Genomic DNA, 11045 nt, shown 5'->3' with positions numbered 1-11045 from the left:
GACGCTGCGTGAAACGCATTGGGAACCTTCTGCGTGATATCGTCATTGAAGCACTCCTGTATCCAACCAATCGTGTAACGAGACATCAGAGACGGGTGACGTCACGGACCAGGAAACTATAAAGCATGCCCGGATGCAGAGAACACTAGCTTCTGCTATCTTCAGCAAGCGCTCCATGTTATCCCGTGTGTCTTATTTAGTGTTTGTCTGTCTACCCAATATTGTGGTTTCACTCTTTGTCTGAGGACAAGAGTTTTCAGCAACACTTGTGTGTATATTTGTGATCGCTGTTTGTGCGTCCTATTTAGTGTTTGTTTGTCTCCCCTCTTTGTCCGAGGACAAGAGTTTCACAACACTACATACATATACACACACTAGACACAATATATATATATATATATATATAAAATGGCGGATGAAGGCAAGCGATTCAGGAAGTGTGCTTTTCCCTGCACTCGCTATATTCCTGACGGGGATACACACGATTTGTGTGTCGTTTGCCTAGGGGTTGAGCACGCGCAGGCAGCTCTCGAGGGGGCTGTCTGCGTGCACTGTGAGAAGCTCACCCTGAGAGTGTTGAGATCTCGCCGGGCACTCTTTGATAATAAGGAGGGTGCCTCGGTTGGTGTTCCCCGCGGATCGGGTCCCGCTGCTGCCGAGGCAGAGCGAAGACTCCATTCGTGGGGTTCACAGATGGATCTGGCGGCGGGGGTTGAGACGGGCCCCGCCCTATCTCTCCCTTCAGCCGCCAGACCCAGTGTCTCTCCTGCCGTGGTGGAAGCACGCTCAGCGGTTTCTTCCCCGCGGGGAGAGACATCGGCACTTCATCTATCTTCATCTGAGGAGGTTGATGTGATGGGCGTCGAAGCAGGGGAAGAGGAACCGCCATCCTCTTCCCCCGCACATGAGGAGCTCTTGGAGGTAGTGACCAGAGCTGTAGCCAAATTGAATATCAGCTGGCCAGAAGCAGAGCGGGGAGACGTTAGACCAAAAAGCAAGCTTGATGAACGCTTTCTCCCCGCGCGGTCACTACCCCCACGTCGGTGCTTACCATTTTTTTCCAGATCTACACACTGAGGTGTCTAGATCTTGGAACAGACCCGTTCAACATCGGGTTTTCAGCCCCCAGACCTCGATCTACAGTAACATCGTGGGGCTGAAACAGCATGGTTATGCGGCGATGCCCCGGGTAGAAGAGACGCTCGCGGGCTATCTCTCGCCTGCATCGGCATCGTCCCTAAAAGCACCGACGCTGCCCACCAAGCCCCTTAAAACTACATCTAACTTGGTGGGCAAGGCTTATGCGGCGGCAGGTCAGGCAGCAGCGTGTCTCCATACTATGGCGCTGCTGCAGGCTTATCAGGCTGACCTGCTGGGGGAAACTGATACCAGCGGGGAGGCCACATTCGAGTGCATCCAGGAACTGCGCATGGCGACAGACCTGGCTCTCCGTGCCACTAAGGAGACGGCTAAAGAAGTGGGCCGTTCTATGGCAGCCCTGGTGGCCACGGAGAGGCACTTGTGGCTGAACCTCTCTGACATAAGGGACAGAGACAAAGCTGCCCTTATGGATGCGCCGCTGTCTCCTGTGGGCCTCTTCGGCGACGCAGTCACAACTGTCGTCGAGAGGTTCCAGGAGACCAAGAAACAATCTGCGGCGTTTCAGAGGTTCCTCCCCCGCCGGTCTAAAATCCCCGCCGAGACTGTTGAGCGGGAGCAGTCTCGGCCCGCAACGAGCTCCTCAGCGCACCACAGAGCGCAGCAAAAAATTAGTGTGGCCGCCCGTGCTCCCCCACGTAGATTCTGGGGACAGGGGCGGGCTTCACAGAAGCCTTCTCAGCCCAAGACAGACCTGCGGGCTGTTATTGTGGCGCGGAAGGCTTCTAAAAAGCGGTCCTGATATCTGTGGATCAGGACCCAGGAGGGCGGCCCCCGTCTGGAGGAAGCGTGGTGTTGAAACACCTGGCCCCCGCTTCCATCCAGCGCCCTCCGGGGACCACGCTATCTTTACCATCCAGTGTGCGTCGGGTCCCCACCAATCCTCTGAGGAGGGTTGGCCTGCACTTGATTCGGCTGACTTCTGCCGGCACGCCGTTTCAGAGCGCCGAGCCAAGTGCTCAAAAAACACCAGAGGCCAGTCTCGAGAGACTGGTTCCCTTAGTAGATTTTCTGGAAGAATGGAAAACTCTACCGAATATATCAAATTGGGTGCTGCTCATGATAGAAAAGGGGTACAGAATCCAGTTCGGGTCTCGCCCCCCAGGTTCAATGGGGTCCTTCCCACAGTGGTGACCCCCGAGCAGTCTCTGGTTATGGAACAGGAAGTTATGACACTTTTGCAAAAAGGAGCTATAGAAAGGGTTCCTCCTCCCAGCAAGCTGTCAGGCTTTTACAGCTGCTACTTCATAGTTCCAAAGAAGGATGGGGGACTTCGTCCTATCATAGATTTACGGGTGTTAAATCGGTCTGTACAAAAACTGAAATTCAAGATGCTTACACTCAAACAGATCATTCCCCAAATCAGGTCCGAGGACTGGTTTGTGACGATAGACTTGAAAGATGCATACTTTCATGTGTCCATCCATCCTTCTCATTGGAAGTTCCTCAGGTTTGCTTTCGGGGGCGAAGCTTACCAGTACAAGGTTCTTCCGTTTGGCCTATCATTATCACCCCGCACATTCACGAAGTGCGTGGATGCAGCCCTGGCTCCTTTGAGACTCCAGGGCATTCGCATACTGAATTACATCGACGATTGGTTGATTCTAGCTCGCTCAGAGCAACAAGCAGTTCAACATCGAGATGTTGTTCTGTCTCACATGAAAAGGCTTGGGCTGAGGCTCAATGCCAAGAAGAGTGTGCTGATACCGGCTCAGACCACCAATTATCTAGGTGTTATGTGGGAATCCACAACAATGCGGGCACGTCTGACTCCTGCCCGTGTGAGCTCTGTTCTGTCAGCCGTAAAAGGGGTGAAGTTAGGCCAGTATCTCACTGTGAAACAGTTTCAGAAACTGTTGGGTCTAATGGCAGCTGCGTCCAACATAATTCCTTTTGGCCTCCTGCATATGAGACCCCTACAGTGGTGGCTCAGGACCAGGGGGTTTTCCCCGAGGGGGAACCCTTTTCGAATGATCAAAGTCACACGGCGATGCCTTCATGCTCTAGCCGTGTGGAAAGACCCCTGGTTCCTGTCCCAGGGTCCCGCGTTGGGAGCCTCTGGTCGTCGCGCAATGCTTACGACAGACGCTTCCCTCACGGGCTGGGGAGCGATCATGAGCGGTCGCTCAGCTCAGGGTCTTTGGGAGGACCATCAACTCTCTTGGCATATAAATCGGCTGGAGATGATGGCGGTGTTTCTAGCACTAAAACACTTTCTCCCAGACCTGAGAGACCATCATGTGCTGGTCCGCACAGACAATATGTCAGTGGTCTCTTATATAAACCATCAGGGGGGTCTACGGTCTCGCCAACTAAATTACTTGGCCCGTCGGATCCTCCTGTGGTCTCAGGGGAAACTGCTTTCGTTGAAGGCAGCCTATATCCCCGGGAGTCAGAATGTGGGGGCAGACGCCCTGTCGAGGCAGGGGCCGAGGCCCGGGGAGTGGAGACTCCATCCAGAAGTGGTGGATCTCATTTGGAAAAACTTTGGTCAGGCACAAGTAGACCTGTTTGCTTCGGGAGAGTCAACCCAGTGTCCGCTCTGGTACTCCCTCACGCATCCAGCACCCCTGGGTCATGTACGCATTTCCCCCGTTCGCTCTGCTCCCACGAGTCCTGGAGAAAGTACGCCAGGAAGGGGTCAGCCTGATACTGGTGGCCCCATACTGGCCGACCCGAATATGGTTCTCGGACTTGGTGTCCATGATAGACGGCGCTCCGATGGAGCTCCCCTTGAGACGGGATCTTCTATCTCAGGCGGGCGGCGCGATAATACATCCCCACCCAGAACTATGGAAACTATGGGCCTGGCCTCTGAGGGGGACAGGTTCATAGAGGCTGGTCTCTCATCTGAGGTTGTTGAGACCATACTTAGCTCCAGGGCTCCCTCCACGAGGAAGCTTTACTCTTATAAGTGGAATTTATTCTCTACCTGGTGTAGACAACATGAAACGGACCCTGTCCGTGCTCCTATTAGCTTTGTGCTATCTTTTCTCCAAGAAAAATTCTCGGAGGGCTTATCCTATTCAACCTTGAAGGTTTATGTTGCGGCTATATCAGCCTATCATGTTGGGGGGGATTCCTCGGTCGGTCGAGACCCCCTCGTGTCACGCTTCCTCCGTGGTACACTGAGGCTGAGGCCTCCAGTGCGCACAAGGACCCCGGTCTGGGACTTATCAGTGGTTCTACGTGGGTTAGCTGAGGCTCCCTTTGAACCACTGGAGGAGGTGTCTTTAAAGTTCCTGACTCTAAAGACGATATTTTTACTTGCTATTACGTCTCTGAAAAGAATTGGAGATCTTCAGGCCCTTTCAGTGGCCCCCTCATATCTGGAGTTCGCTCCTGGAATGGTGAGAGCATTTCTTCATGCTAGACTCGGCTATGTGCCTAAGGTCCCCACCAATGTCCCGGGTCCTATTGTGCTTCAAGCTTTTCATCCTCCTCCATTTATGTCTTCGGATCAGGAAAAACTGAATCTGCTCTGCCCAGTAAGGGCTTTGGATGCATACGTCCACAGAGCTGCCCTGTGGCGTAAAACAGAGCAACTGTTTGTCTGTTACGGTTCTCCTAATAAAGGTGGACCGGCGTCCAAGCAGAGGATGAGCAAGTGGGTGGTTGAGGCCATCTCACTTGCATATAAAGCGGTCGGACAGTCCTCTCCTTTTAACGTCCGCGCTCATTCCACAAGGGGTATGGCGGCATCGAAAGCTTTGATGTCTGGCGTCTCTATGAGTGACGTTTGTGATGCAGCTGGATGGTCAAGCCAGCATACATTTATCAGATATTATAACCTTGATGTGGGCCCCACTCCAGGGTCCTCCGTACTTTCGAGCTAACATGAACAAGCATTTGAAGTACGGCACAGTTGGGATTGCGTTCCCAATGCGTTTCACGCAGCGTCGATAGTTCCCACGAAAGGGAACGTCTCGGGTTACGGATGTAACCCTGGTTCCCTGAGTAAGGGAACGAGACGCTGCGTCTCTTGCCGTACCCCTGCATGCTTGCGAGTGCTTGCTTCAGATTTTCCACAGAAGCTAGTGTTCTCTGCATCCGGGCATGCTTTATAGTTTCCTGGTCCGTGACGTCACCCGTCTCTGACGTCTCGTTACACGATTGGTTGGATACAGGAGTGCTTCAATGACGATATCATGCAGAAGGTTCCCAATGCGTTTCACGCAGCGTCTCGTTCCCTTACTCAGGGAACCAGGGTTACATCCGTAACCCGAGACGTTTCCTACGCCCCATGAGGCCTTGCGTCAAACGTGGGAGCGTCTTCCGGTTCGAAGTAAACAAGTTGGACGTGACACTCATTCATTCAACATTTGACAGTCATTCAAGATTTAACGATCCAAACTTGCGAACGTTTGTTTTTTACTTAAAGATTTAAGATTCCAGCATAAATATTTGAACAATGTTTTACAATAAAAAATGTTACATTAATATTAATTTATGTCAGGAGTACAGATCAATCATGCTAAATCTAACAGACCTATTCAGTTGCGCCTGCTTCCATTTATTTACGATCACGAGAATGCACAAAACAACTCCATTAAGGCTTTTAAATCCAAAGGCTACACATTTAGAAATATATTGATAACATACCCTATGTTTACGTCACTTTTCTGAGCATTTCTATTTATTTTCCTCTAAATTATGCGATGATTGCAATCCGAGGATGTTTGCGCGATCTCTTGTCTATCTATCCTGATCCTTTCAGCCAGAGCAACAGAGGGAGCTCATGAGAAGGCAACAGGAGTTATGAGTTATACGAGTTAACCGGAGTGTGTGAATCTGTGAAAGATAGGCATTTGTCAGGAATCAACAGGCACAGGGAAGAGACAGATAAAACATTAAACTAAATAAATACACGACTATAATCATATAAGAATTGTCTTCGTCCCTCAAGCAGTCTCTGATATTTTCCATAAACGTGTGTATTTATCGCAGTGGTTAACATCAGTAGCCTTTAGCATCGCATACAGTGGAAACGCGACTGGCTCTGGCACACACGACACGTTAGGAGTAAAATATCACATCATATGGCTTTGGTGCATCAGTGACAGGTGAAGTACAGACAGCGGGTTGTTCATGTATTGCAGGGTCAGGATGCTCTAGTCATGCAGCAGCACTTTTGTGGAAGGTCAGTAAAGTAAAGGGCAATTAAGGGCACGAAAACTGTTTATTGTATTGTGATATTATTAAATAATAAATGTACTAAACTGAAATGTTGTCCCTGAGCGCCGTAACGACATTGGTAGGCTACTTCCGCCGCCTCACCGGAAGTTGTACCCACGTTCTCTTTTACAGTAGCGGCCCGCGGAAACAGGTGGATACGGCACATTTGCTTCAGTTGTTTCAGTGTTTCACGAAGTCTCGCTCTGCCCAGTACTATAGGTAGAGGATCCAAACGCAGGATTTATTCAGAGGGTAATCCACAATCATAATCCAAAATCCATGCAATGGGTCAAAACACATGCAGACAGTCCAAACAAACAAACAAACAAAAAACAAGGCAGGGTACACAGGCAAAGAGTAATCCAGAACATGAGGCAGAAACAAGCAGTGCCCACTGGTGGCAATTATGGGCACTCTCATTGGTAACTGTGACAATATTGTCATGGGAAGACTGCATACGAAGTCTGGTTCATAATAAACAAGGTTTAATATAATACGCAGGTAGAAGTGTAACAGCGTGTAACACACATGCATAGCATACACGAACAATAACCGACCGGGACTGAACTGAACAGGGAGAATATATACACAAGAGTAAATGATGGAACTAAAACAGCTAGGCAAGGATTAACATAATCAAACACCATGGCAACTGATAAGAACATGACAGACAGAACACACGTGACAAATATGAAAAGTGGCAATTCCTTATGTATTATTTAAATATACACATTTAATTAATGAAATACAGTGGCAAGAAAAAGTATGTGAAACACTTGTAGAATCTGTGAAAATGTGAATAATTTTAATAAAATAAGAGGGATCATACAAAATGCATGTTATTTTTTATTTAGTACTGTCCTGAGTAATATATTTTATATAAAAGATGTTTACATTTAGTTCACAAGACAAAACAATAGCTGAATTTATTAAAATAACCCCATTCATAAGTATGTGAACCATTGATTCTTAATACTGTGTGTGGTTACCTGATGATCTACGACTGTTTTTGTGTTTTGTGATGGCTGTTCTTGAGTCCCTTGTTTGTTCTGAGCAGTTAAACTGAGCTCTGTTCTTCAGAAAAATCCTCCAGCTCCTGCAGATTCATCAGTTTTCAAGCATTTTTGCATATTTGAACCCTTTCCAGCAGTGACTGAATGATTTTGAGATCCATCTTTTCACACGGAGGACAACTGAGAGACTCAAACACAACTATTAAACAAGGTTCAAACATTCACTGATGCTCCAGAAGGAAACACGATGCATTAAGATTTGGGGGGTGAAAACTTTTAAACAGGATGAAGATGTCACAATTTTTCTTATTTTGTTTAAATACTGTTGTTTTTAATTTAGTACTGCCCTTCGGAACCAACAGAAGATACTTGCATGTTTCCCGGAAGAAAAATTAAGTACAATTTACCTTGATATTTGAATTCAAAAGTTTTCACCCCCGACTCTTAATGCATCGTGTTTCCTCGAGTTGCATCAGTGAATGTTTGAACCTTTTTTAATAGTTGTGTTTGAATCCCTCAGTTGTCCTCAGTGTGAAAAGATGGATCTCAAAATCATACAGTCACTGCTGGAAAGGGTTCAAATATGCAAAAATGCTTGAAAACTGAAGAATCTGCAGGACCTGGAGGATTTTTCTGAAGAACAGAGCTCAGTTTAACTGCTCAGGACAAACAAGAGACTCATGAACAGCCATCACAAAACACAAAAACAGTCGTGAATCATCAGGTAACCACACACAGTACTGAGAACCAATGGTTCACATACTTATGAACGGAGATATTTTAATAAATTCAGCTTTTGGTTTTTTTTGTCTTGTGAACTAAATGCAAACATATTTTAAATAAAATATCTTACTCAGGACAGTACTAAATAAAAAAAAAACATGCATTTTGTATGATCCCTCTTATTTTATTAAAATTATTCACATTTTCACACATTCTTCAAGTGGTTCACATACGTATATTTTTCAGTATTTAGACCATACAATATATTGATCATAAGTATATAGAAATATTTTTCTGTTCCTTAAGGGAAGAATAGTGACACACATCGTATCATTAGAATTAAAACTAAATTAAAAAATAAGCCACTGTTCATTTGTTGTAGGTGTTGATATGGTGATGTCAGTCAGAATGGCTCCTCCTCTTCCTCTGATCTTTCTGCTCATGATTCACGGTGAGTCAGTGCAACACTTCAAAAACACTCAAGAGAAACTGGATTGCATTTTTATGCATATGCTGCATAAAAGGATGGATTCTGTGTTTCAGGAGTTTCTAGTGCTGGTTGGGGTGTGAGTTACAGTCCTTCACACATCTGTGCACTAAAGGACTCATCAGTGATAATGAACTGCACTTATACATACCCTACTGGATATAAGATCGAGAAAGTGTTCTGGACAAAAACACTGGAAAAAGTTAATGGAGAGCATCCAGATCTGTCTAATGACACTGAATACAGTCAGAGGCTTGAGTATCTGGGAGATAAACAGCAGAACTGCACCATCAGACTGAGTCATGTGACACTGAACGATTCACGCATGTACTATTTCAGATTCATCACTGATAAAGACAAATGGCTTGGTAAACCAGGAGTGACTCTTAATGTTACTCTTTCTGTCACAGGTGACTTTCATGAGGTTTCTCTCTTCTTCTGTGCATTATGTTGAATAATAATCAGTGTATGACAGCAGCACTAGATATAATGTTGTGTTCAGATCTTCAGGTGGAGTCTCCTGAGAGAGTGACAGAGGGAGATTCAGTCCGTCTGACATGTAAAAGCAGCTGCACTCTGACTGACAGAGCAACATTCATCTGGTACAGAAACTCACAGCCATTAACTGAGAGAAGAGACAGAAACAATGAACTCCTGCTGCAGTCAGTCAGAAGAGAGGATGCAGGCAGATATAGCTGTGCTGTACACGGACACAATCACATCTCTCCTGCTGTTCAGATCAATGTCATGTGTGAGTACAGATTCATTTGTTCTTTTAAAACAAATAATAATAATGAGATGATTTTTTTATTTTTATTTTTTTTTTTACTTTTAGATGCACCAAAGAGTGTCTCAGTGTCCATCAGTCCATCTGGTGAAATAGTGTCAGGAGATTCAGTGACTCTGAACTGCAGCAGTGATTCAAACCCTCCTGCTCTGAACTTCAGCTGGTTTAAAGGAGGAATGTTTGTAGGATCTGGAAGAATCTTCAACATCTCAAAGATCAGCTCTGATGACAGTGGAGAATACAAGTGCAGATCCAAAAATCAACATGGAGAGAAATACTCTGATGCTGTGACTTTAAACATCATGTGTGAGTTAATAATGCTTCAACAAACAAACTGGTGGATTAACAATCCCACAATATGAATATAGTTTCTTTTGTCTGTTTTAGATCCTCCCAGGAATGTCTCGGTGTTGATAAACAGATCTGGTGAAATAGTGTCAGGAGATTCAGTGACTCTGATCTGCAGCAGTGATTCAAACCCTCCTGCAGAAATCAGCTGGTTTAAAGGAGGAATGTTTGTAGGATCTGGAAGAATCTTCAACATCTCAAAGATCAGCTCTGATGACAGTGGAGAATATCAGTGCAATTCCAGAAATCAACATGGAGAGAAATACTCCGCTGTGAATTTAACCATAATGTGTGAGTTAAAGTTGGTTTAGTAACTGTGACATGAAATCCAATAAACATTTTCTTTTATGTCAGATTTATTGTGATAAACTTAATGATATCTGTTTTCTGTTTCAGACCCTCCAAAGAGCGTCTTGGTGTCCATCAGTCCATCTGGTGAAATAGTGTCAGGAGATTCAGTGACTCTGAACTGCAGCAGTGATTCAAACCCTCCTGCAGAAATCAGCTGGTTTAAAGGAGGAACGTTTGTAGGATCTGGAAGAATCTACAGCATCTCAAAGATCAGCTCTGATGACAATGGAGAATACAAGTGCAGATCCATCAATGAACATGGAGAGAAATACTCTGATGCTGTGACTTTAAACGTCATGTGTGAGTTAAAGTTGGTTTAGTAACTGTGACATGAAATCCCATAAACAAATTTTGTGATGTCAGATTTATTGTGATAAACTTAATGATAACGATGGCGATGAATGATGGCGCCGTGCATGGCAGCCACAGTGCTTAGCTCTCCAGTGTTTGTGCTGTTTTTGTTTTTCCTGTTTTTTGTTTTTCAAATACGATCAGTTTTACCAGGGATGAACTGCTGAACATTCCGCAGTACACACCATAGACGTTTTGTTGAATGTTGTCGGTGGAGCGGCAGCACTGTTCAGACTCTTCAGGGCACGCAGACGGGGAAAGCGTGCCGGCGCCCTCGTGAAGCTCAGACAGCGTGCAGTAAGAATGCCGCTGCCTAGCATCCATCTGGCGAATCTCCGCTCTCTACTCAACAAAACGGACGAAGAGATTAGAGTGGCAAAGAGGAATTATTCCAATAAGCTTCGGAATCAGTTCTCTTCTAATGACACGGCTTCAGTGTGGAAAGGTCTGAAAGTCATCACCAACTACAAGACACCATCCCCAAGCACTGTGGTGAATCAACAACTGGCAGACGATCTGAACGACTTTTATTGCAGGTTTGAAAAAAAACACCATTAACACCCCCAACAACCCCCCTCTCCCCCACACCTGCAATTCAGTTCAGTGAAGATGACGTGCGCCAGGTCTTCAGAAAGAACAAGAGAAAAAAGGC

General features: G+C 46.0%; 2 protein-coding genes across 3 annotated transcripts in view; both read left to right on the top strand.

The window, feature by feature from the left end:
- The window catches only part of LOC125271224 (B-cell receptor CD22-like), a 1156500-nt gene that overhangs the window by 170991 nt on the left and 974464 nt on the right, over positions 1-11045 (top strand). The window lies entirely within an intron of this gene.
- Positions 1-11045, top strand: part of LOC125271198 (hemicentin-1-like) — a 987774-nt gene that overhangs the window by 21962 nt on the left and 954767 nt on the right. For both annotated transcript variants that reach the window (XM_048195196.1, XM_048195197.1), the window contains exons 9-10: positions 9731-9982; positions 10088-10342. In XM_048195196.1, coding sequence (XP_048051153.1) covers positions 9731-9982; positions 10088-10342 — 507 coding nt within the window. The remainder of the gene's footprint in view (positions 1-9730; positions 9983-10087; positions 10343-11045) is intronic.

Source organism: Megalobrama amblycephala, linkage group LG7, assembly GCF_018812025.1.
Source record: "Megalobrama amblycephala isolate DHTTF-2021 linkage group LG7, ASM1881202v1, whole genome shotgun sequence".
NCBI classification, from domain to species: Eukaryota; Metazoa; Chordata; class Actinopteri; order Cypriniformes; family Xenocyprididae; genus Megalobrama; species Megalobrama amblycephala.
Note: the sequence above shows the minus strand (reverse complement) of the source record. Positions and strands in the feature narration are given on the sequence as shown.